The sequence below is a fragment of the Myotis daubentonii genome, chromosome 5, assembly GCF_963259705.1.
Source record: "Myotis daubentonii chromosome 5, mMyoDau2.1, whole genome shotgun sequence".
In the NCBI taxonomy this organism is placed as follows: Eukaryota; Metazoa; Chordata; class Mammalia; order Chiroptera; family Vespertilionidae; genus Myotis; species Myotis daubentonii.
The window spans coordinates 6,849,937-6,875,541 of NC_081844.1; the positions used below are offsets into that span (position 1 = coordinate 6,849,937).

The window sequence follows — 25,605 nt, forward strand, 5'->3', positions numbered from 1 at the left end:
CACTGATATATATGACAGAGAATTCAAGATTGCAGTTTTGAATATACTCAGCAAGATGTAAGACAAGCCCTGGCCAGCTTGGCTCAGTTGATAGAGCATCGGCCTGTGGACTGAAGGGTCGCAGGTTCGGTTCCAGTCAAGGGCATATGCCTCGGTTGCAGGCTTGATCCCATTAGGGGACATGCAGGAGGCAGCCAATCAATGATTCTCTCTCATCATTGATGTTTCTATCTCTTTCTCTCCCTCTCCCTTCCAAAAATATATTTGAAAAATAAAAAGAACTCTACAATACTATCTGAATCAGAAGGAGCAATACAAGAATAATAGGCATACCAGAAGATGGAGAGAGACGAAGAAAACAAAGAGCCTAACAGATAGCTGATAAGAACTTCCCAAGCCTGTAGAAAGAGCTAGATGTTTAAATCCAAGAAGGAACTCTACTAGCCAGAAGAGAGTAAACCAAATATTCAAACTACTGAAAGAGAAAAATTACCAGCAAAGGCATCCTTTAAATATGAAAAAAAATTAATGACCTTTCCAGATATACTGAAGCTGCTGAGAGAAATATTCAAGGAGGTTATTCTACCTGCAACAAAAGATAAAAGGTCACAAAACCATGAGTAAGATCACCAACAAACTCACAGCATAAACAAAGATAAACTGTGACTACAAACACATAAAAGAAGAGGGGATAAAGGTCTGAATTTGCAAAGGAGGATGGAGATCAGATGCATTCAAGAGGAAAAGAACTACTATATATATGAAACTTTCTTTTTCATAAACCTATCGGTAAACACACACACACACACACACACACACACACACACACACAGCTTTAAAAAAAAAAGGAAAGCAGTATGGGATACCTCCCAAACAAACTAACAATAAAAAACAAAAACGGAAAGACAAAGAAAAACAACCAATGGAGGCACTGAGCTATCAGAAAACAGATAAAATGGCTATAAAAAATCCTCCTACATCAGTAATTACCCTACGTGTAACGAGACTGAATTCAATAAAGAGGCACAGAGTGGCAGGTTGGATCAAAAAACAAAACACAGCCATATGCTTCCTACAAGAGACACATTTAAGGTACATGCCCTTGACCGGAACCGAACCTGGGACCCTTGAGTCCGCAGGCCGACGCTCTATCTGCTGAGCCACACCGGTGAGGGCCCACTTCTTAATATATATGCACCCACTAGGGAGCATCGCAATATGTAAAGCAACCACTAACAGAACCTAAAGGGAGAAACAGACAGCAATACAGGCATAGTTGGGGACCTTGATACTCCAGTGACAATGCTAGAGAGATCATCCAAACAGAAAACTAATAAAGAAATATTGGCCTTAAATAACAGTCAGACGAAATGGACATAATTGACATTTGCAGAGCCTGTCATCCTAGAACATCAGTGCACATTCTCAAAAATAGAACATTTGTTGGGTCACAAAGTAGCTTCAACAAATTTAAGATGATTGACATTATACCAACCATATTCTCTGACCACAATGCTTTGAAATCATAAATCAACTGCAAAAAAAAAGTATACACACATATGTGGAGATTAAACAACATACTACTAAAAAATGACTGGGTCAAAAAAGAAATAAAAGGTGAGATCTAAAGATATATAGAGACAAATGAGAATGACAATATGACATATCAAATTTGTGGGATGCAGTGAAAGCAGTAATAAGAGGAAAGTTTATATCATTAAAGGCTTATCTCAATAAACAAGAGAAATCCCAAGTAAACAACCTAATATTACATCTTAATGAACTAGGAAAAGAATAAGAGAGAGAAGAAGAAAACAAAGAGCCTAACAAATAGCTGATAACAACTTCCCAAACCTGTAGAAAGAGCTAGATGTTTAAATCCAAGAAGGAACTCTAGCCAGAAGAGAGTAAATATTCAAGGGGGTTATTCTACCTGAAACAAAAGATAAACAAAAGATAAAAGGTCACAAAAGCATGTGATCTTATCAACAGATGCAGAAAAAGCATTTGGTAAGATACAACATCCACTCATGATTGAAACACTCAATGAAATGTGTATGGAAGGAAAGTACCTCAAAATACTAAAGGCCATATATTACAAACCCTCAACCATATCACACTCAATGGAGAAAACCTGAAAGCTTCTCCTCTAAGATCAGGAACAAGACAAGGATGCCCACTCTCACCTCTCCTGTTCCACACAGTGCTGGAAGTCCTCGCCTGAGCAATCAGGCAAGAGAAAGAAATAAAAGGCATCCAAATTGGGAATGGATAAGTAAAAGTATCACTTTTTGCAGGTGGCATGATTCTTTATACAAAAAACCATATAGACTCCACCAAAAACAACTATTAGAAAAAATAAATGAATATAGTTAATTTGCAGAATAAAAATCAATATACAAAAATCCATTGTGTCCCTATATACCAAATGAAATGTCAGAAAATGAAGTGGGAAAAACAATTCCTTTTGCATTTGCAACATAAAGAATAAAATGCTCGGAAATAAACCTCACAAAAAATGTGAAAGGCATAGATACTGAAAACTACAAAGCATTGTTAAAGAGAAAAACGACACAATGAAAGGGAAAGGTCTTCCATGTTCATGGACTGGAAGAATCGACATAGTTTAAATGCCTATGTTACCCAAAGCAATACACAGATTTAATGTAATCCTCCTTCAAAATTCTAATGACATTTTTTAAGGAAATAGAAAAAAAAAATCACCAGATTAGTATAGTACTACAAAAGATCCCAAAGAGCCAAAGCAATCTTGAGAAAATAAAACAACCCAAAGGTATCACATTCTCTGACTTCAAATTATACTACAAAGCAACAATAATTGAAACAGATGCAGAAAAAGCATTGTATCTGTTATGCCCAGTTTTCAAGATCCCCCAAAGGACACCACCAGGGAGGCCAAGTCCGATGCAAAAGCATAGAGTCTTTATTCAAGCTGAGCTTAGTCCCTCTGCCTCCACCGTTGTAGGATGCGAGAGGGCCCGGAGTCCCAAGAGAACAAAGAATTTATAGGGCTTGGGGTCGGGGGGTGGGGGCACACTCTGACCACTGATTTGGCCGATTCCCGTTGGTTGAGTGAGGGCCTGGAGGCTAGTGGCGCAAGGGCAGGGTGCAGCTAGGGTCTGGTTACACAAAGACAGGGGGGTGGCTAGCATACTTTTGGCCTTGGGCTAGTTTCCCTCAATTTCCCATTGGCTGAGATGAGGGCAGGCTGAGTAACTGATACATTCAGCGGCTTTTTCTTGGAAGAGGAGTTAGGGACACAGCTATCAGTTCCGTTCTGTCCTTTCATATCCACTTATGATGTTGTTTCTGCGTGGTATTGGCAGAAAAAAACAAACCTACTTATGGAACAGAATTGAGAGCCCAGAAATAAAACCACATATATGTGGGCAAATCTTTATCTATAAAGGACTAAAAAATATACAATGGAGAAAAGAAAGCCTCTTCAATAAGTGGTACCGGGGATATTAGAAAGCCACATGCTTTCTAATGAAACTAGACGACTGTTTGTCCCCATGGACAAAAATTAACTCAACATGGATCAAAGATCTAATATACTAGCAAGTCCTAAAACAATAAATTACTTAAAACAAAACCTAGTTACTAAACTTATGGACCTTGGTGTTAGAGAAGATTTTATGAATTTGACCCCAAACTCAAGGGGAGCAGAAATAAATGAAGGGGAATTGTATCAACATAAAAAGCTTCTGCATAGCAAAAGAAATAGCCACAGAAACAAAAGTGCAACCAACCAAATGGGAGAGATATTTGCAAACAGCTCTGACAAGAAGTTACTATCCGAAATATATAAAAACTCACACTACTCAGCACCAAACAAACAATCCAAATCTTAAAAGAGCAGACGACCTGAACAGACACTTTCACGAGAAGACATACAAATTGCCAGCAGATATGTGAAAAGGTGCTCATCTTCACTAGCCTTTGAGGAAATGTGAATCAACTACAATGAGCTATCACCACACACCTGTTAGAGCGGCCATTATCGACAAGGTGAGTATAACTGTTGACGAGGTCGTGGAGAAAAAGGAGCCCTCAGTTACTGCTGGTGGGAATATAAACTGGTGCACTCATTATGGGAAGCAGCATAGAGGCTCCTCAAAAATTAAAAATAGAGGTACCATTTGACCCAGCAACCCCTCTTCTGGTTATATACCTGAAAATTTTGAAAACATTTATTCGCAAAGATATATGCACCCCTATATTCATTGCAGCATTATTCATAGTGGCCAAGACATGGAAACAACAAAAATGTCCTTTGATAGATGACAGAATAAAGGAGATATGGTGCATACATACAATGGATTATTACTCAGCCATAAGAAAAGATGAAATACTTCCATTTGTGACAACTTGGATGGAACTTGAGAATATCATGCTAAGGGAAATAATTCATACAGAAAAGTTAAGAACCATATGGCTTCACTCAGGTGTAAAATATATAACTGAAAGGAAGAAATGAACAAATAAGAACAACAAACAAAAACTAATAGACACAGATGACAGCATGGAGGTTACCAGAAGCAGGAGGGAAAGGGTATAGTGGCTGAAATATATGGTGATGGAAGAAGATTTGACCTTGATAGTATTGTACATTTGAAACCTATATAATGTTATCAACCAAAGTCTCCCAGTAAATAGAATAAATAAAAAAGATGACTGGATAGAAATGTTGTGGTACATATATAAAGTGGAATATTACTCAGTCATAAAAAGGAATAAAAACTTACCATTTGTAACAGCATGAATGGACCAAAAGGATATTATGGTAAATGAAAAAAGTCAATTAGAGAAAGACAAATACCACATGACTTCACTTGCATGTGGAATCTAAAGAACAAAATAAATGAACAAAGAAAACTGAAACAAACTCATAGACACAGAGAACAGACCATGGTTGCCAGAATTAAGGGGGGTTGGGCAACTGGGTGAAAAAGGTGAAGGGATTAATAAGCACAGATTGGTAGTTACAAAATAGTCATGCGATGTAACAACAGCATAGGGGACCATCAACAAATTACAAGTGCTAGCCAGGATGTGAAGGCAAGGAAACCCTAGCCTTAGCAGGGCTTGCTCAGTGGATAGAGTGACACCCTGTGAACTGAAGGGTCTGGAGTTTGATTCTGGTCAAGGGCACATGTCCAGGTTGCAGAATTGAGCCCCAGTAGGGGGTGTGCAGGAGGCAGCCAATCAATCATTCTCTCTCATCACTGATGTTTCTATCTCTCTCTCTCCCTCTTCCTCTTTCTTCCTCTGAAATCAATAAAAATATATTTTTTAAAAAGGGGTGGGGGAACCCTAGTACACTGCTGGTGGAAATGCATACCGGTGCAACCATTATGGAAAATAGTATGGAGTTTCCTCAAAAAATTAAATATGGCACTGCCATTTGACCCAGTGACCCCACTTCTAGGAATATATCCTAAGAAACCTGAAACACCAATCAGAAAGAATGTATGTACCCCTATGTTCATAGCAGCACAATTTACAATAGCTCAGATCTGGAAGCAGCCTAAGTGCCCTTTAGCAGATGAGTGGATAAAAAAGCTGTGGTACATTTATACCATGGAATACTATGCAGCAGTAAAAAAGAAGGATCTCTTATCCTTTGAGACAGCGTGGAGGGACCTGGAGAACATCACGCTAAGTGAAATAAGTCAGTCAAAGACAAGTATCACATGATCTCACTCATATGTGGAATCTAAGTAACAAAATAACCTGATGAACAGAGTGGATCCAGAGACATGGAAGCATGGAAGAGTGCAGAATTTCACAGGGAAGGTGGGGAAGGGTGGGTGGGTGGGAGGTAATCAACCAAAAACCTTGTATGCATATATGCATAACCCATGGACACGGACAATAGGGTGCTAAAGGCCTGGGGCGGGGGAGGGGGGGAGCGGGCTAGAGACGGTCAATGGGGAAAAAGGGGGACATATGTAAAAAATAATAAAAATAAAAATAAAAACAGCAGAGGGAATATAGTCAATAATAACTATATATAGTCAGGTACTGGAAATATTAGTGGAAACACTTTGTAAAACATATTATTATCTAGTTACTGCACACCTGAAACTGATACAAAATAATACTGAATGTTAACCATAATTGAAAAATAAAATTTTCAAAAACACTAAGGAAAATAAAGAGACCTAATAAGAAACCAGAAAAAAATTACAAATTACCTAAATACCTAGTAAGTAACATCAAACAAATAAGAGAAAAATAAGCAAAAAATGGTTAAATAAAATTTAAAAGAGTAACAGAAATAAAAAATACAAAACATCCCGGCTGGTGTTGCTCAGTGGTTGAGCGTGGACCCATGAACTAAGAGGTTCCGGTTCAATTCCCGTTCAGGGCATATGCCCTGGTTGGGGATCGATTCATGTCTCTCTCATCGATGTATCTATCTTTCTATCCCTCTCCCTTCCTCTCTCTCTAAAATCAATAAAAAATACGTTAAAAGAAAATACAAAACCAATTAAAAATTCAAATAAAAATCTCAACTTCATATATCAAGGAACCTTGGGCGGGGGGGGGGGGGGGGGGAGCGGGGGGGCCACAGGATCATATAGGGTCACTAGAAAATTTTGCCAAACACTTGAAGAAGTAATGCCAACCCATGTCAAACTTTTGGGAAAAAAATCAGAGAAGGAAACACTGTGAAACTCATCCTAGTTAAGACATTGTAGAAATAGAACAACGCCTGACACACAGTGGAAGTTCATTAGCCACAATAACGCTAACCTCTGATAATAACGTTCTTGCAAAAAAGAAAGTTATCAGATATATTGTATACTTTTAAGGTGAATGAAAAAAGTCTCCTTCCCTGACCGGGAATCGAACCCGGGCCGCGGCGGTGAGAGCGCCGAATCCTAACCACTAGACCACCAGGGAGGTAGTGACTGTACCCTGTCTGATAAGCTAAGTTCCTGTTATGTGACGCACATTGTATGAGGGCTTATGATTGGATGGACTTCAGCCATTTTAGACCGCCGCCCTCTCCTTCCCTCGCCACCTCCCAGCCACCGCAGACAAGGAGAAACAAGCAGTGAACAATAGAAAACATTGGTTCCTGAGGGGAAAGGACTGGGAATGCGGGGGGGTGAAAAAATGCTTGTGTCAGAAGTGGGATTCGAACCCACGCCTCCATGCGGAGACCAGAACACCCGTAGGTAAGGGAGTCCCTTGAGTCTGGCGCCTTAGACCACTCGGCCATCCTGACACCCCTGCCGTCACCTCTCCAATGTAGCCTGTTAGCTGTGGGCACAGGGACGGGACCGTGGGGAACAGGAGTGAGGGTGTCTCTTGTCCAGAAGAAGCAGAAAACAGAGGGCCGGTCCGCTGGCCCAACCCTGGCCGGCAATACCCAGCCGCCGAGGCGACAGGGCGCCAGGCGACAACCCAGTGGTGTTCCCCTCCGCGTCCCCTCGGCTGGGACCCCTGGCTGCAGGGAGGTCGCGGGCACTGGGAGAGCAGAAGGGACGCAACTCTGCCGGCGGTCCAGCCGGCTGGGGTCTCTGCCCCAAGACTTGGGCCGTGCGGCGCCCCGGGCTCCGCGCCCGCACCCGGGAGGGAGGGGAGACACAGAGCCGGCTGGAGCCCGCAGTTCCGTCCAGGCAGCGATGAGCGCAGCGGTCACGCGGGGAAAGCGGGTACGGGGTGCAGGCGGCCCGAGCCCCTCCCGAGGCGCCACGGCAGCGCAGCGGGGAGCGGAGTCCAGGAGCCGCGGGAGAGAATCCCAGAGGAGGAGGCCCTCTGTGCCCGGCGGAGTGCGGGGCTGCAGCCCCTGGCTGGCCTGGATGGCAGTGGTGACAGAGTAAATTTTGAAGGTGGAACCAACAGGAATGGGTGGCGTGCAAGAAATGAAGGGGTGGCCCATACCTGGAGGGTTTTTGGCCTGCAAATAACAAAAGTTATACTTCTCTTCCTTTTCAGTGTGGATGCCTTTTATTTCGTCTACTTGTCTCATTTTTCAAATTGAGTTGTCTTTTTGTTCTTTATATATTCTGGATGCGAGACCTGTACTAGTTATCTGACTTGCAAGTATTTTTCCCATCTGTAGGTTGTCTTTTCACTTTCTTTATAATGTCCTGATGCTTACAAGTTTTTAATTTTGATTAAGTACAAGTTATCTACTTTCCTTTGTGCTGCTCACACTTTTGGTATATCTAAGAATCCATCGCCAAATCCAAGGTCATGAAGATTTACCCTTATTTTTTTTCCTAATAGTTGTATCATTTTAGCTCTCATCTTTAGGCCACCTGTCCACTTTGAGTTAATTTTTGTATATGGTATGAGTTAGGGGTACAATTTCATTCTTTGCATTCTTTTCCAGTTGGGCTAACACCATTTGTGAAACTGTTTTCCTCCATTGTTCAAAATCAATTGGCCGTAGATACATGGGCTTATTCCTGTCCGTCATTTTGCCAGCACCACACTGTTTTGATTACTTTCGTTGTAGCTTTGTAGTCAGTTCTGAAATCAAGTAGTGTGAATCCTCCAACTTTTTTTCCTTCAAGAATGTTTTAGCTATTTGAGGGCCCTTGCAATTCCAGATGCATTTGAGAATTAACCCTTCCACATCCGAAAAAAACAATTCCCTGGGATTTTGTTAAAGATTGCATCGACTCTGTACACCACTTCGGGTAGTATTGGCTCCTAATGATACTGTGTTCCAGTCCATGAACAGAGGATATCTTTCCATTTATTTAGGTCTTTACTTTATTCCAACAATGTCTTATAGTTTCAACATACAAGTGTTTCACCTTCTAGGTTAAATTTATGGATAGGTATTTTATTATTTTGGAACTATTGTAAATTGAATTGTTTTCTATTGTAAATGGAATTGCTGGTGTATAGAAACTGTACTGAATTTTTTGTTTGATCTCATGACCTTCTACTTTGCTAAACTTAGGTATTATCTTTAGTAGATTTTTTTTGTCGATTCTTTAGGACTTTTTATCTACAGGACTAGAGACCTGGTTCACAAAATTTGTGCACGGGGAGGGTCCCTAGGCCTGGCCGGTGATCAGGACCCACTGGAGCCTACGGGCTGCTGGACAGGGCCTTCCTTCGTTCCGCACTGCCCCCTGGTGGTCAGCGCACGTCATAGTGAGCCATCAACTCCCAGTCTCCTGGTCAAACTCCCACAGGGACACTTTGCATATTAGCCTTTTATATAAATAGATGATCTTGTCATCTGCAACTAGAGAAAGTCTTATTTCTTTCTTTCCAATTTGGATAACTTCTTTTTCTTTTTCTTGCCTAATTTCTTTGGCTAGAACGTCTTAGTGCAATATTGAATAACACTGGTGAAAGTGGACATTTTTGACTTGTTTCTGATCCTAAAGGGAAAGTTTTTAGTCTTTCCCCATTGATTCTGATCTTAGCTCTGTGTTTTTCATACATGCCCTTTATCATATTGAGGAAATTCCCTCAATATTTTTATTTATTTTTATTTTTTTTAATATATTTTATTGATTTTTTACAGAAAGGAAGGGAGAGAGATAGAGAGTCAGAAACATCGATGAGAGAGAAACATCAATCAGCCGCCTCCTGCACATCTCCTACTGGGGATGTGCCCGCAACCCAGGTACATGCCCTTGACCGGAATCGAACCTGGGACCTTTCAGTCCGCAAGCCGACGCTCTATCCACTGAGCCAAACCGGTTTTGGCCCCTCAATATTTTAAAATGCATAAGATAAAACATATAGGATTACAGGGGAAACTAATTACCTAGTATGTTGAAATTCTGTTATCAAAAAAATTAAAATTAATTTGTGATATTGTAATATGTATACTTATTAACACATTAAATAAGCTATAGTGTCATTTGAATTAGTGATAAGTATAAATGATATTCTGAAACGTTTACAGCTGTAATGTGCAATACTACTGTGGTTTGCTATGTCCATTGTTAATGGAAGGAGATATACAGCTAGAGGTTAGTGAAGATAAAGACGTAAATTGTTTCCATCCAAATTCATGGGACCCTTAGTTCTATCCACTAGAATCCCAGGCTAAAACCCCTGAGATCAAGAGAAAATTGGTGATAGAAAAGTGGACATGGCATGAGGAGGGAGAATGCCATTGTGCCCAGGAAACAGTCGGCCATCTGAGAGATATAAGGACAATAGTAGCAAAGGCTTCCTGCCAAGTGAATAAGATGCAGGAAGCAGGGACAAGGGCATAAGGGTGTGTGCCAGGGAAGTGATTGCTGTGGGAGAGCCTGGACTGGAAGGGCAAGTTGGGGAGGGAGGACAGAGGTGGAGTGGGTCAGGGGGTGGAGTGCCAGTGGGGTCAAGAGCGGGCCAGAAGGAGAGCACTAGAAAGACAGACGGTGTTAGCAGGATGCTTTTGAATGTTGTCAGGTAGCAAGAAGACACAGCTTTTAGGACTGCCTCAGCAGGATTGGGGAAAGCTTTGAAAGATGACATTGGGCAAAGTTATATACTGATGGAATGCTTTGTTTCCTAGATTCATTAACTCTGGATTATTCAGTGTTAAAAATGTTCAAATTCAGTAAGACATTTCATGCATAAACTAAAATTTCTACTCACAAATATGTTGCACTTGGCAGTTCACACTTTGTTTCGCTGTTTGGCTTCCTCGCAAGTGGCTGTGAAGAATGACAGCATTGTTTAGCCCAAGCTGATCTTCTGTCTTCACAGCACTGTGCTATGGTTTCTTTCAAGTCCTCAGGTGTACGTGGTACCTTCCGTCTGTGCCAGAATGAGCTGAAGTGCTTCCAAACCAAACTCTTAGAAACTTGCTTTGGAAGTGAACATGTGTAGCTGAGTGGGCCCTGTGTCCAGAGCTGACTCAATAATGGGAATTCTCCAAATAAACTTCCATGTAGAATATGTTTATTAAAGAATAAATGATAATGTGCTAATTGAAGTATAAGCATCTTGAGATAGACAACCCAAACCGTTATTCTACAGTTGTTTACAATTGACAGGGACTGGAATATGTTTTTTTTAAAAAAATATATGTTATTGATTTCTTACAGAGGGGAAAAGAGAGGGATAGAGAGTCAGAAACATCCATCAGTTGCCTCCTGCACATCCCCTCCTGGGGATGTGCCTGCAACCAAGGTACATGCCCTTGACCAGAATCGAACCCGGGACCCTTCAGTCCGCAGGCTGACGCTCCATCCACTGAGCCAAACCGGTTAGGGCATTTTTTAAATATATTTTATTGAATTTTTTACAGAGAGGAAGGGAGAAGGATAGAGAATTAGAAACATCAATGAGAGAGAAACATCAATCAGCTGCCTCCTGCACACCCCCCACTAGGGATGTGCCCACAACCAAGGTACATGTCCTTGACCGGAATCGAACTCGGGACCCTTGAGTCCGAAGGCTGACGCTCTATCCACTAAGCCAAACCGGTTAGGGCTATTTTTTTTAATATATTTTTTATTGATTAAGATATTACATATGTGTCCTTGTCCCCACGTTACCCTCTCCCCCCCCCCCCCCCCCCCCCGCTCATGCCCTCACCCCCCCGTTGTCCGTGTCCATTGGTTAGGCCTATATGCTTGCATAAAAGTTCTTTGGTTGATCTTTCCCCCTTACCCCTCCCCTCCCCTACCTTCCCTCCAAGGCCCGACAGTCCAATCAATGCCTCTCCGTCTCTGGATCAGTCCTTGTTCATCAGTTTATGTTGTTCATTATATTCCACAAATGAGTGAGATCCTGTGGTATTTATCCGCTCTCCAGTTCCATCCATGCTGTGGCAAATGGTAAGAGTTCCTTTTTATTTTTATTGACTTGAAAGAGAGAAAAGGAGAGGGTGAGAGAGAGATCGGTTGCCTCCTGTAAACACCCCAACCGGGAATCAAACCCACAACCTGGTATGTGCCTTGACCAGGAATCAAACGGGCAACCTTTTGGTTTGATACATGGGACAACGCCCAATCAACTAAGCCACACTGGCCAGGTGGTATTTGGTTTTATTTTTATACTAGAGGCCTGGTCCCTTGGCCTGGCCTGCGGACATCCCCCGAGGGGTCCTGGATTGTGAACGGGTGCAGGCCAGGCCAACCGACCCCACTGGTGGGGTCCAGAAGGGACACAGGAGGTTGGCCAGCTGGACGACCACAGGAGGGCTCCAGGGCATGTCCACCCATCTTGCCTAGTCCCCATCTCAGGACCCCAGCAGCAAGCTAACCTACCAGCCAGAGTGTCTGCCCCCTTGTGGTCACTGCACGTCATAGCTACCAGTGGAACAGTCGAACAATAGCTTGGGCTTTTATATATATAGATTTAGATTCTTTCCAGGCTCTGGCCCTGGCTCTGGTTCTAGCCTGCTGGACTGCTTTCTTGCAGTTTCACTTCCTGGGAGTAGTTGCACATGTACTACTATGAGATAACAATGCCCATGGATTTATGTCAAGGGGTCTTTTTACCTTGTAGGGAGTGCAGGGCAAAAAGTAGGGGTGGCTGAAGAGGTGGTGCAGACAAGTGCAGGGTAGGAGTTGTGGGGTGGAGGATGAAGTGATAGTAAAGAGGAAGAGTTTGAACTGGGCCATCTGATTTGGACTTAGAAGTGGTCCTTTCTTCCTGCTCTCAAACCTTTTGCCCCATGTCTCCTTAGTGCCTCATGGTCCTTCTCTCAAGTATCCTAGTTGTTTCTCTGCTTTTCTTTGCCCTCCTCTCTCCCCAGTTCTGCTCTCCCCCAGGACAAAAATCCCCCAAGAAAAACTGAACTTTGATAGGTCAGTAAAGCCCAGACCCTCAACTAGTGGTGGCCTTGGACATACTCACACAACATCACATCTGCCATCTCCTAAGCCCCAATATATGACATTACTAGGGGAGTGGGAGACTCAAGAAGTTTAAATGCTCAGATCACAAAAGGAGGATCTTATAATAGCCCCTGACATGCCTCCCATAGGGCTTTGCCATCCACCCCCCTCTCTCCATAGTGGACTGCACTCGTGTGTGGGGCAGGAGAGAGGGTTTCATTCCCCAGACCACTCCCATATCATTGTTCATTCTAGTAAAGCTCTCCAAGGAAATACAGGCTTATTTTTAAGTCTCAGTGGAGATATGAACCACTTCTTCCTACCAAGAAACTTTCACATCCATCTACTCTCAGTAGGGAGTGGGTTGAGGAGAGAGGATGGGCAGGGCAAGGGGATTGGGGTGAGGCTGGGGCACCCGGAGCCCCCCAACCTCACCCCAAGTGCTGGCCTGTTTCTCACCTCAGCAACTTTCACATCCCAGATCTCAGTTCTGCTCTAGTCTGAAATTATTGCCTTCAGAATATTAAGACTTCTGTTTATAAACTTGTAGTCACCTCAATACATGCAGTAGCCAGACTTGGATTTTCCTGGCGGGGAGGGCAGAGGGGCAGGCATTTGTCTTTGGGCATTGTGCTGGGTGTCTTCAAAGCCCAGAGGGAGAGTTGGCATAATCAGGAGTGGGCCTTACAACAGAAGTTCTTCCCAATCGTAGCCTCACTAAACATTTCTCACTTATTTTACTGTTGGGGCTGCTAACATGTTATGTCCTTCCCCAGGCATTCCACGTAGGGCGATGGGAGGGACCCTGATGGGGACCATTTTTACACACCATTATGGCAAGCTTCCGCGATTCTTAGAGATGCTATGTGATCAAGTCCAGCCCACTGGGGTCTATCAGGTAGAGCATCTCTCATTAGAATTCTGATCTAGCAGCAAAGTGATGGGAGGGTAGCCTCTGGGAGTTTAGGGGAAAGCCTAAAGGGTGCCAAGGCTAAGGAAGCCCAACGCTCTGACCCGGCAGGCTGCAGGCTCTGCTCAGGGCTCCAAGCAGGAAGTTTAGCTACAAGCTGGTGTAGGTGCTCCTAGAAAGAGTAAAGTGAAGACTGACAACCAGGAAATTACAGCCATGTTCCCAGAACTCACTGGTGAAGGGGTTTCAGTTCTCACCAGCTGAACTGCCGTCTGGGGAGGCCAAGATTCACCAGGCCCTGGGAGGTGCACGCAAGGGAAGATGGTCATTTTGGGGACCACCGGAATACGGTCTGCTCGATGGACTGAGTGAACCAGGAGGGGAATGCAACAAGAACAGAATTAGGAGGAAGAACCTAGAATGTTGGTGGCTCGCAAATTCTGTATTAAAAGCCTGGCTCTGAAAGATGGCAGAAGATAGGCTGGATCCCTTTTTGGCTGAAATGTAAAACTTTCTAGGTACAGAGGAAGGAAGCTGAAAGAATGAGGCGAGGAAAAGGGAAGACACAAGGAATGGAAGAAAAAGGAGTCAAGAATATACAATGAGCCTAACCGGTTTGGCTCAGTGGATAGAGCGTCGGCCTTCGGACTCAAGGGTCCCAGGTTCGATTCCGGTCAAGGGCATGTACCTTGGTTGTGGGCACATCCCCAGTAGGGGGTGTGCAGGAGGCAGCTGATCCATGTTTCTCTCTCATTGATGTTTCTGACTCTCTATCCCTCTCCCTTCCTCTCTGTAAAAAATCAATAAAATATATTTTAAAAAAAAGAATATACAATGAGGGCCAGAAAGGAAGGAAATGGGTATAGTTAGATGTAAGATGGAAGAAATGACAGTAAATGGAGAGAACAGGAATGAGAGAATAGAGACGAGAGGGAAAGAATAAACACAGGAAGTGGAGCAGATGAGAGGAAAGCGTAGGGAATTCCAGGTGGAGTCCTAGCTCGCCAGTATGTGGCAGAAGAAAAGGTAGAGGGCGTAGTGGGCCTGACTTAGGGGACTAGTGTTTTGTCAAGACCCCGTTCTTGCCAGTCTGGCTTCCTCTTTCATCTCTTCCTGTGAATGCACAGAGGTGCCGCAGTACAAAGGCCTGGCACGGGGGTGAAATGGCTGTCAGGAGAAATAGTGAATTGGGGAAGGGGTTGGGGGGCTTAGGGGAAAGAGAGGCACTCCCTTTACTAGAGGAACCCCATCTTTGAGCTCTCCTCACCCATCCAACCACAAAAAGCCAGGTTTTACTGAGACCAAATCAGGTTTCTCTTTATTTTCGTCTTCACGGGAGGTTGAGGCTTAAGGAGTGGTCCAGGAACTTGGATTCTAAGTGTCCGTGAACACTTCCCTGCCTGAGTTCCAATGTGTTTTTTTTTTCCTTCCCTGGATATTTATTCTGGAAACACCTTTACTTCTTCTGCAACACACCCAAGGCCAGGTGCATGGGTCTCTGCCACAGCCTGGGTGATAACTGACTGACACCTGTAATGTTACCAGACAGGGACCAGGTCCGGAGCAGGTCTGCCTCAAGCCGGCTGGTAGTATGTGGGTTCTTGACTTTGTGCAGGAAAGATTTCACAGCATGAGCCCGGGTGATTTGGAGAGTACATTTATTAAATGTACTGGGGACAGTGAAACAAAGGAGGCACTTAGGGTGGGAGCAGCAGGAGAGCGTAGGTGGTGCTCTGCTCTGGCTCCCTAGAAATGCTCTAGGAAAGCAGTGAGCCTGGGCAGGGCTGCTGTTGGCTCACTGGGAAGGGAAGGTCGCAGTGACAGAGTGAGCCTGGGTGGGGCTGCTGTAGCTCACTGGGACGTCAGAGAAAAAGAGGACCTTGGAGACAGGATCAGGGGTGAGCCTGGGATGACCTGCCGCTGCCCTTTGCTGCCCTGGTTGCAAGTCCCTTGGGGACCTAGAGTTTAGGAGAAAGGAAGCAAACAGTTCATGCCTGAGGAGGGCATGGCGTGCTCCCGAGAGAGCCCATGCTGGCCTGCTTTCTCTCTTAGGTGGAGGGTCCCCGGCAAACGCTCACCAGCTCCTCAAGTGCATTTTTAATTCTGCTGCTGCGGCATCAGAATGAGTATATGGGGAGTTTGGGGTTCCTTGGTTGGGTTTACGGCGTTACTTTTATCTTGGGTCTGCCCGGCTCTTACCGGGTTTTTGTTATTTGTTCCCAACTTCATCCGTCCTTGGGTTTGGCGGGCACACATGGCGTTATCTGGGTCTCTCCTCTATCTCCCTGACCAGGTGACTAAAGCTATTTATTCTCTGAGCAGGAGGGAGAGGTATTAACCATTTGTTCTCAAGTATCCTTGTTTAGGGAAGATAAGGTCTTATCATTCGCTGCCTGGCTGTAAATCGGGCAAATTGTTAGGCCTTGTTTAATTATGTCTCAGTTTCCCCATCCTACTTGCCCAGGAATTTTCCTAGCTTCTTACTATCTTGCCTCAGTAAGTCCACGATAGTCCACAAGCAGGTATCCCTATGTACACCTATGCCCAGGGACACCTGGGCAGGAAGCACAGCTTGGGGAGGGGGCAAGAATGACTAGAAGGGAGACAGCAGTCAGATTCGCCCTCGGAAATCTGAGAGCAGGGGTGCTGCCTGAGACCTAGTCATGAGATAACCTTGTTTTAGGTGCTCACGTGGCAAAGAGGGACCCCTTGGACCAGATCCTGTGTGAGGTGACCCAGCTCAGGCCCATGCTCTAGGTTTTTGTGTGCAAGTGGGTGTGCAAGGGGGCGGGGGAGGTAAGAATGATTAGGTGTTGTGTGTTGGCCAGAGTCGTCTGTGAGAACATATCAAGTAGTATGTATCATGCGAAGTTCATATGGACAGTCAAGCGGGCAATTGGCTGTGAGTATGGAGCCAAAAGAAGGCTAGGTTGGAAATAGAAACCTGGGAGTCATCCGTTGTATTTATTGAAAGCCACGGGACCAATTCGATAGCCCAAGCAGAGAGAAGCCTTGGTCCAGGGCCTGAGCCAGGGACACAATCTGTTTCAGTGGGACCGCAGAGGGTCCAACCAGGGAACGGAGCCAAAGCGAAGAGCCGCAGGAGGGTGTGCAGCGCAGCATCGCCAGGTGCCGCTCCAAGCGTGAGCGTCCGAGAACTGACCACTGCACTTGGCCACGTGGCCGCCGCCAGCGGCCTTGAGAACGCGTTGCAGCGGCTGGGCGGCGGGGAAAGCTCCGCGGGTCTGTTGTAGGAAGAACGGCAGTGACTCTGCAGCTCGCGTTCGTTGGTGGCAACAGGGGAGGCGGAACTGAAGCGGAAGTACAAACCAGGAGCTGGGGGCGGGGGGTGCAGGCTGAGGGCTGGGTCCGAGCACGTTCCGCCAAGGCTTCGGAAACCCACCGCAGGGGCGCCCCGAAGAGACAGACCCCTTCTCCGCCGGCCCCGCCCGCCCCGCACTACGCGCGTGCGCGCCCGGGCGGCGGGCGGCCAGCGGGCGGCAGTGCGCAGGCGCGCGTCGTGCCTGCCCCTTCCTCCGCGGCCGCCCAGTTCCGCGGGGGCCACTCAGGAGCCAGGGCACGGGCTGCTCTTAAAGGAGAAACGGAGGCGGGCACGGAAGGTGGGCCCCGTCCCTCCACCGCTGTCCCGCCCGCGCTTGGCGGCGGCGCAGGCGCCGTGGGAAGCTGGTAAGGCCGGGCCGGGCGGGCGCTCGAGGCGGCCCCGGGATGGCCTGTGCGGTGCCCGGTGCGCCCACTGTACGCGTTAAGCGCTGCGGCCCGAGACCGGGTGGGGCGGGCCCCGGCCCCCGGCCCCCGGCCCCCAGGACGCGTCCTTGCAGTTGAAGCTGTTTCCCACCCGGCTCCCCTCCCGGGAGGAGCTCCCGTGGAAGAATCACGCCCACCCGCCGTTCCTGCCCCGCGGTGGTCGGTCCCCTACTCCCGCCGACCGCAGCGAGCGCTATGGCAACGGTTTGGTCCTGCCCATCCCCCGCGGAGGCCGGCCGGCGAGCGGCGCGTCCGGCCGGCCCACGCGCGTCCTCTGCCTTGCAGGGCCCGGGCCCATGGCCGCCTCCCCGGCAGAGGCCGACGCCTCCCACCGGCGGCGGGAGAAGCGGCGGCAGCTGGACGCGCGCCGCAGCAAGTGTCGCATCCGCCTGGGCGGCCACATGGAGCAGTGGTGCCTCCTCAAGGAGCAGCTGGGCTTCTCCCTGCACTCGCAGCTCGCCAAGTTCCTGCTGGACCGGTTAGGGCACCCGGAGTCCCCACCCTCACCCCGAGTGCTGGCCCGTTTCTCACCTCAGCGGTCCGGTATGGACTGAGTGATGGTGCCCAGGGTCCGGCCCACCCCCCTCACCCCCGTGCACAGCGCCCTTAGAGTCGCCCCCGTGCACAGCGCTCTTGGCGTCGCCCCCGTGCACAGCGCCCTTGGAGTCGCCCCCGTGCACAGCGCCCTTGGAGTCGCCCCCGTGCACAGCGCCCTTGGCGTCGCCCCCGTGCACAGGGCCCTTGGCGTCGCCCCCCTGAGTGTGCGAGTGCCCCTAGTTGAGGACACCGGTCCGCCTGGGCCCGGCCTGACCTGCCCCTTGTCCTCTGGCAGGTACACTTCTTCGGGCTGTGTGCTCTGTGCAGGTGGGTAGGCAGCAGCTGGGGGAAGGGGCTCAGGGGCCGTAGGGGGAAGCGGGGGCAGCAGCGAGGGTGCTACCCAGGAAGACTCCCTAAGGGGATGGATCAGAGGGGCCTGTGGGAGTTGGGGCGAGGTAAGGCGTTGGGGAGCCCAGGCAGCGAGGTGAGCGCAGCCCGTGGGGAAGGGAGCAGCTTCTCAGGACCTCGCTGCCTGGGCTCTGAGGATCGGTAAGCCGGATGGGACCAGGACTGCCCTGCCCAGGGTGTTACCCGGCCGGGCTGTCTGGGTGTGGCTCTCCAGGGTGAGAAGAGGGGCACCCCAGCTGGCTCTGACTGTCACCTTCACCCCTTTAGGTCCTAAGCCTTTGCCCCCCAAGGGTCTGCAGTATCTGGTGCTCCTATCTCATGCCCACAGCCAAGAGTGCAGCCTGGTGCCCGGGCTGCGGGGGCCCGGGGGCCGAGATGGTGGGCTTGTGTGGGAGTGCTCCGCGGGCCACACCTTCTCCTGGGGCCCCTCCTCAGGCCCCACACCTCCAGCGGAGCCCAAGCCAGCCCTCCTTCCAAGTACTTCCCAGAGAAGCTGGTGCCCAGAGGCCAGGGGTGGGCAGGAGCCTGCAGGTAGGCGGGGAGGGAAGAGCTGTGGAGAATCGGAAGGGAGAAGGGTTTCCCTCTCTGGAGCTCAGGACCTTTGGCTCTAAAAATGATCTGTTCTCAATGGACTTTGCTGTCCAGGGAATATGTCCTTAAATAGATGTTTAGGTGGAAAAAGGAAAGTGCATAATAGGATGTATGGCATGTGTTTTGGTGGGAAAATAAGGGGGGGGGGGGGAGAAAGCACTTTTTTTTTTTTTTTAAGAATTTTTGTGAGTTTATTTGAGCCAAACTGTGAGAAAGCACTTTTGAAAGAATGAAATCTCTCTGGGAAGGCAAGTGGAGACCAGATTGCCTGTGGGGAGAGCTAGGCCACTAGGGGGCAGTATTGGAAAGGAGACTTTTCGCAATGTACCTTTTTATACTTGTGTGTGCTTTTTTTGACCATGTGAATGTGTCGCCTTTAAAATAAAATACCCTTTTCCACTGTAGTAGCCTCTTCCCCTCCCTAAGAGTCCTCCCATGAATTCAGACCTCAGAGCCCACCTGCCCTCATCCCTTCGGCCAGAGTTTCTTCCCCTTTAACCCCACCTGTGCCAACAGGTTTGGAATCTGAACGTGAGGAGAGGACTCAGGAGGCGAGGTTGCCCAGGTGAGGCTGGGTGAAGGAGGGGCAAGCTAGATGGGTGGGCAGTGGGGTGAGGGATCAGAACCTCAGGCTTGCCTTCTTTGCCCCTGCAGGGGAATGGGACCCCCACCGGAGTCCTTCCTGCCCCCAGGAGACGAGGGGGAGGATGAAGATGAGAGTGAAGAGGAGATGCTCAGTGATGCCAGCCCGTGGACCTACAGCTCCTCCTCAGACAAGCAAGTTGGGGCTGAGGGAGGACAGTGAGCAGGGCAGGAGGGGGGCAGCCGACCAGGGTGAAGAGCTTTGCGGACTTGGTGGGAAGGGCACAAAAAACTGGAGGCTTGGAATTGGGTGGAAAGGGGTTAAGTTAGGCTTCAAGGGAGAATGAAGGCCGAATGCAGATAGGAGTAGAGGCCTGGGTGGAGTTGTGCTGAGTTTGGGATCATCTCAGTTTCGGGGCTGGGGTGGGGCTGTGGCTGGCTGAGGGCCCAGGAGTTAATGTCCTCCTCTTCACTCTTTCAGCTGTGAGCCAGATGCCCCCAGGCCGCACCCTTCCCCTGTCACCCATGCACTTGAGGAAGGAGAGACACCTCTGGCCCCTGCAGCTGCCCCTACTTCTCTTGCTGTGCCACCCTCATCAGCATCCCCACTGGGTTCTGGAGCTCCTCTGTCTGTAGAAGATGAGGGGAAACCGGAGCTCCGTCAGACCCCTCCGGTGGCCCAGCAAACTGAGGTCCTGGCCAGGTAACTGACTGGCTGAGACGGAGGCAGGGTGTCCTGGGACATGGCCCTTCCCTGAGGCCCTCTGCTCCCTCTTTGCTGCTCGTAGCCCTGGGAGTCAGGTCCAGTCTGCTCTGGCGGTAGCCTGGGATGAGGACAGTGCACAGATTGGCCCCAAGAGAATTAGGTAAGGCTGGGGGAGTGTTCTGGAAGGGGCTGAGAGGAGAGCCTGCAGGAGTCTTCATGCTCCTCCCTATTCTGCTCCCCAGGAAAGCTGCCAAAAAGGAGCTGCTGCCTTGTGACTACCCTGGCTGTGGGAGGATCTTCTCCAACCGCCAGTATTTGAATGTGAGGATGTGAAGGGCGCAGGTTGGGTTCCATGTGGCCTCGGTGGAGAAGGGCTGAAGGAGAAGCTGAGGCAAAGGAACCTGGGGTGCGGGGGTTGGAAGTCAGGAAAAGAAGGGTTGGGTGGACATGCAGAGCTTACCTGCAGTTCGTAATCACTAAGCCAGGTGACTGATAGGGAAGGCAGAAAACCCAGCCTTGGACACACTACCCCTGCCCACTCCTGCTTGTCGCATGGCCTCCAGGGACCACGGGAGATGACGGTAGCATCCTCAGGTTCTCTGGGTGATAGCGACTGTTATAAGCACTTGACATTTTGAAGATCGTCGATCTTCAAAACGTCCTTAGGGAGTAGATGCTAATACTGTTCCCACTTTGCAAACCAGGAAGCCAAGGTTCACATGGTTAAACTCTGTCCGAGGCTCCTCAGCTAGTGCGTAATAGTGCTGGGGTCTCCGAGTTTCGTCCTCATATTCAGGAGAAGTTTGAGGCACAGAAAGGGCAGGGCCCACCCCGACACTCAGCCAGAGCCCTCAGGGCAGTCTGGGGCCTGAGGAGGGCTCACACAGGGCTGGTGAGGCTTGGGTGTACCAGGAGCAAGTAGAGGGCGAGAGTCCCCAAGTGGCAGCGAAGGTCTGGGCTGTGGACATTCAGCAGGGCTGCTCGGGTACACCAAGCCTGTTCAAGGAGGAGACGGAAGCAGCCCCAATGGCAGTTTAACTCAGAAAGTGGACAAAGAATAAAGCGAGAGAATTCATGTACATGGACAACAGTGGGGTGACGGGGAGTGCGGGGCGGGGGGGGGGGGTGGAGTGGAAGAGGGCATAGAGGGGATAAATAGTGATGGAAAAATAAATGAAATGAAATCAGAAAAAGGAAGGAATAGGATTTTGGAGGGGGAAGCCCATGGGATTTAATGAGACGGGGTGCGAAGCTGGGTCACATAGGAAGAGAAATGTATTCCAGAAGAACACACTACCCTTAAGAGCGTTCCAGGTTGAGAGTATGTGTGTCCAAAACAGACGTCAGAGAAAATCGTGTAGCATGTATCTGGTGATCTCTTACTGAAAAGCAGGCCATCTGGGTGATGTACTTGAATATTGACCGTGAAGAGGACAATCATGCCCCTACAGTCTGTCCCATCCCCGCAGACAGCACGTTCATAGCTGGGGACCTGGGCTTTACAAGGGGAAGTTGTGGCAAGGAGGTGAGATCATAGAAGTCAAGGCTTCAATAAGATGAGGGCATTTTGTGGTCGGGGGGAGGGGAGGGGAGGGACGCTCAGGTGCAGGTAATGTGAGCCAGGGTGACGGTTTTCGGCAGAGGAGCCTGTCCCGTGGGTCGGCTCTGGGGTCTCCCTGAGGAGACCGTTCCCCTCCTTCCGTAGCACCATAAGAAGTACCAGCACATCCACCAGAAGTCCTTCTCCTGCCCAGAGCCGGCCTGTGGAAAGTCCTTCAACTTCAAGAAACACCTGAAGGAGCATGTGAAGCTGCACAGTGGTCAGTGGGGGGATGCCTCCTCGTCCCCCGGATCCCTTCACCTCCGCCTGTGGCCTAGCGTGTCCTCCTGTGGGACCGCTCACTTCCCTTGGGGACCCTTTACCTTCCCATCTGAGTCCCTTCGCCTCCCCCGTGGGGCCCGTCAGCTCTCTGCAGTTCCTGTCACTCGCTAGGTGACTCACTCGCGCACCCAGCATGCATTCCCTGTGTTGAGCACGTACCTGCTGAGACTGTTGTAGGTGCTGGGACGCCTCAGTGAGCAAAGCAGGCAGTCCTCACCTAACTGTCCACTCCCGTGATACAGAGCACGGAAGAAGTGAAAGCATGGAAGTGAGGAGCGCGTGGGGGAGTTGCTCTTGTAGAGAGGGAAGGTGCCTTGAGCAAAGACCTCAGTGAAAGGAGAAAGGGAGACGTGTCCATCTCTATGAGCAGCCTGTGGAAGGATGAGAAGACAGATAGGTGGTGGGGGCCCCGAGACTACCATGAGGATGGCTTGGCTCCTGGGCAGATGGAGATGGTTTCCACCTCGGGGTCTTGAGCAGTGAAGGGACACAGCTGACTTGAAAAGGAGAGCTGTGGCCCTAGTCAGTTTGGCTCAGTGGATAGAGTGTCGGCCTGCAGACTGAAGGGTCCCGGGTTCGATTCCAGTGAAGGGCACATACCTTGGTTGCAGGCACCAGGCCCTGGTCAGGGGCATGTGGGAGGCAACCAATCAATGTGTCTCTCTCATGTCGGTGTTTCTTTCTGTCTCTCCATTTCCCTTCCACTCTGCCTAAAAACCAATGGAAAAAATACCCTTGGGTGAGGAATTAAAACAATAAAAAGAGCTGTGGCTGCCACGTGGAGTAGGGGGCGGCAGGAACGTGCAGGGCGCAGTGATGGTGGTCTGGAAGCCGACAGAGTGGAACCAGAGGGCTGCCAATGGGAAGGACACATTAGGCGCAGGTGGGAGGGGCGGGAGGAGTCGGGTGACTTGGAGGATTCCAGCCTGAACAACTGGGCAGAAGGTAATATGGCTTCTTGAAACAGAGACAGGTGCTGTAAGAAAGGAACATTGTATTTGGGGCATATAATAGGTATCCCAGAGGCTGTGAATCCGGAGTTTGGGGATACGGGTAGAAAAAGTATGTTTGTCATGAGCACGCGGGTGGTTTTTGGAGCTGTGGGTGGCATAATCCCACATGGAGGGACTGAGCCAGGTGAAGAGGCTGGAGCCGGCAGGTGGGAAGGGCAGCTGCAGAGGAGCCAGCGAGGCAGGCGAGGAAACTGGTATCGAAGGACCAAGCAAAGTGCCGGGGAGGGGCATGCCGGTGCACAGGGCTGAGTAAGAGGGTGAGGACAGGCCACCAGACCTAGTGGGAAGCCATCCTTGACTAGATGGTGGGTGACAAGGGAAATGACAGCCAGAATGGAGTGAGTTCCAGGTGGGAAGGAGCTAAGGAAGTGGAGACGGTGAGTATGAACAACTCTGGGTATTGCTGAGAAAACAAGCAGAGAATTGGGTCTTAGCTAAGAGGGCTGTAAGCTTGGGGCACACAATGGGACCGATCCCTCAGAGAGAGAAGACTTACTGACTGGGGTGGGCACCCTCTGGTCAGTGAGGGGGTATCAGGCACAGTTAGAAGGTGGCCACAGAGGAGCAGGTGGTAGTCACATATGTGGGCACAGAAGCGTTCTGGCTGGTGGATTTGGGGGCAGGATATGAGCATCCTCTCTGGGCTTCCCTCTTATTGATGACTTCAAAACAAGCTCAGTGCTGAATGGCGCCGCTGGAGAGGAGGTGGTGTGAACATGACCTTCTGGACTCCAAAGAGGGGCGAGTGAGCTGACCAGGGGAATGCAGAGGCATGTGGCGGCGATGAGATCTGTGGTGGATGAACGTGGAGGCTGAGGGGAGGGGTTTCTGCCCCCTCAGTATACAGGGGCAGGCCCAGAGTTGTGTTTATGCTGCATTGGTTTTAGCCTAGCAGGTACAGCTGAGGGAGAGAGGGACAGGTGAATTGGTGTGAGTGACAGAAGTCACTCTGTCCTAGAAACTGCGCTGGGCAAGGAGGGACTGGGGACGGTGTTGGGCGCTGGACTGGCAGCCTGGAGTCACTGGATTATCAGTGTGACAAGGTGGGGTGTGGTGGCAGGTCCACGGCTGGAACTCGGATGGTTGAAATTGTGGGGGTGGGGTATGGGAGTGGTGGTTGAGAAGGGTGGGCTGCTAGGTCAGTGAATGTCATGTCACGAAACAGAAGTGAGTGCTGGCCAAGTAGGAAGCAAACGGATGCTAGGATAGCTGGAGAGAAGGCCTGGGGCCAGTATTGCATGGAGCACAGGAGTAATGGAGTCGAAGGCTGCCGGTGTGTGTATGTGATCTGAGGGCAGGGTGTGCAGAGTGGTGTTGCAACAGGTCTAAGGGGCACCTTGAGAATCTTGGAGGTGGCAGGGAGGGCAGGTTCCAGAAAAAAAATAGAGAGGGGATTGCTGACAGCCACAGGCCGTTGTTGGGGGCCAGGATGGATGTGATGTGTAGGCTGAGTGGGGACAGTACTCCTGTGGGGGTGGTGGATGGGATGAGGAAGGGCCACAGCCTGGAGATGGATGCTGGGGTGTCCCCATGCCCCCGCAGACACCCGGGACTACATCTGTGAATTCTGCGCCCGGTCTTTCCGCACCAGCAGCAACCTGGTCATCCACCGGCGCATCCACACTGGAGAGAAGCCGCTGCAGTGAGTGTGGGGTGTTGGAGGAGGGGGCCGGGCGGACACTCAGGCAACTGGGCCGAGGCCCCTAACTCCCCTCTGCTGGCCCGGGCACAGGTGTGAGATCTGCGGCTTCACCTGCCGCCAGAAGGCCTCCCTGAACTGGCACCGGCGCAAGCACGCAGAGACAGCAGCCACCCTGCGCTTCCCCTGCGAGGTCTGTGGCAAGTGCTTTGAGAAGCCGGACAGCGTGGCAGCCCACTGCAGCAAGAGCCACCCAGCACTGCTCCTGGCCCCATCAGAGCAACTCAGCCCAGCGGAGCCCAGCTCCAGTGTCTCTCCCCCTGCGCTCCTGGGGGCCAGCGATGGGTGCAGGCCCTCGAGTGTCTCAGGCTCTGACCCTGCTTCCTAAGCAGTGACCACGGGACTGAAGAGGAGAACGGCCAGCCGCCTGGTTCCTGGGAACTAGGGTGAGGGAGAGTCAGGGCACAGGCAGGACTGGACTCCAGGGCGGTAAGGCCGTAGTAGTCTTCCTACAGGACAGAATAAACTCGGTATTTTACGTGGACGTGTGGGCAGAGTGAGTGATTTTGCACCGGAGGCGCAGGAATCGATTCCTTTGGAGGCACTCTGCCAGTGCAGCCCGGGCACCAGCCTCTTCCTCTGCAGCCCCCCTCAAGGACCCAGGTTTCCCGGTTTGCTTGGGCACTTTGCAGCCCTTCCCTGTGGAGTACGACGCCCACTCTCACTGGAGCAGAGCAGGCTGCATGCAGGGAGAGGACCAGCAGGCATACGGTATGTGGCC

General features: G+C 49.6%; 1 protein-coding gene and 2 non-coding genes across 14 annotated transcripts; 1 reads left to right on the plus strand and 2 right to left on the minus strand.

Moving 5' to 3' along the window:
- Nucleotides 1-6,861: 6,861 nt before the first annotated feature.
- TRNAE-CUC (transfer RNA glutamic acid (anticodon CUC)) lies at nucleotides 6,862-6,933 on the minus strand. The gene has a single exon. It is a non-coding gene; the product is annotated as a tRNA-Glu (tRNA).
- A 223-nt stretch (nucleotides 6,934-7,156) lies between these two features.
- TRNAL-CAA (transfer RNA leucine (anticodon CAA)) lies at nucleotides 7,157-7,261 on the minus strand. The gene is made up of 2 exons: nucleotides 7,224-7,261; nucleotides 7,157-7,202 (listed from the first exon to the last, which is right to left on the minus strand). It is a non-coding gene; the product is annotated as a tRNA-Leu (tRNA).
- Nucleotides 7,262-17,226: 9,965 nt separating this feature from the next.
- On the plus strand, nucleotides 17,227-25,368 carry ZNF692 (zinc finger protein 692). 12 transcript variants are annotated; one of them, XM_059695745.1, is made up of 13 exons: nucleotides 17,227-17,388; nucleotides 17,752-17,944; nucleotides 18,299-18,330; nucleotides 18,679-18,942; nucleotides 19,519-19,567; nucleotides 19,657-19,779; nucleotides 20,066-20,287; nucleotides 20,373-20,450; nucleotides 20,533-20,611; nucleotides 21,996-22,110; nucleotides 24,144-24,228; nucleotides 24,777-24,827; nucleotides 24,918-25,368. In XM_059695745.1, the coding sequence occupies exons 2-13, from the start codon at nucleotides 17,763-17,765 to the stop codon at nucleotides 25,210-25,212; spliced, it is 1,575 nt and encodes a 524-aa protein (XP_059551728.1). In that variant the 5' UTR covers nucleotides 17,227-17,388; nucleotides 17,752-17,762; the 3' UTR covers nucleotides 25,213-25,368. The 12 variants fall into 12 exon arrangements, 11 of the variants coding, with proteins under 11 accessions (XP_059551728.1, XP_059551731.1, XP_059551732.1 ...); XM_059695748.1 differs by having other exon boundaries at nucleotides 18,847-18,942; XM_059695753.1 differs by having other exon boundaries at nucleotides 17,237-17,321.
- The last annotated feature ends 237 nt before the right edge of the window (nucleotides 25,369-25,605 follow it).

Excerpts from the sequence above, each read along its gene's own strand:
- ZNF692 (XM_059695745.1), top strand. The coding sequence starts at position 17,763 with ATGGCCGCCTCCCCGGCAGAGGCCGACGCCTCCCACCGGCGGCGGGAG. Across the intron at positions 17,945-18,298 it reads GCCAAGTTCCTGCTGGACCG|GTACACTTCTTCGGGCTGTG; the intron begins GTTAGGGCACCC and ends GTCCTCTGGCAG. Across the intron at positions 20,451-20,532 it reads ATTGGCCCCAAGAGAATTAG|GAAAGCTGCCAAAAAGGAGC; the intron begins GTAAGGCTGGGG and ends TCTGCTCCCCAG.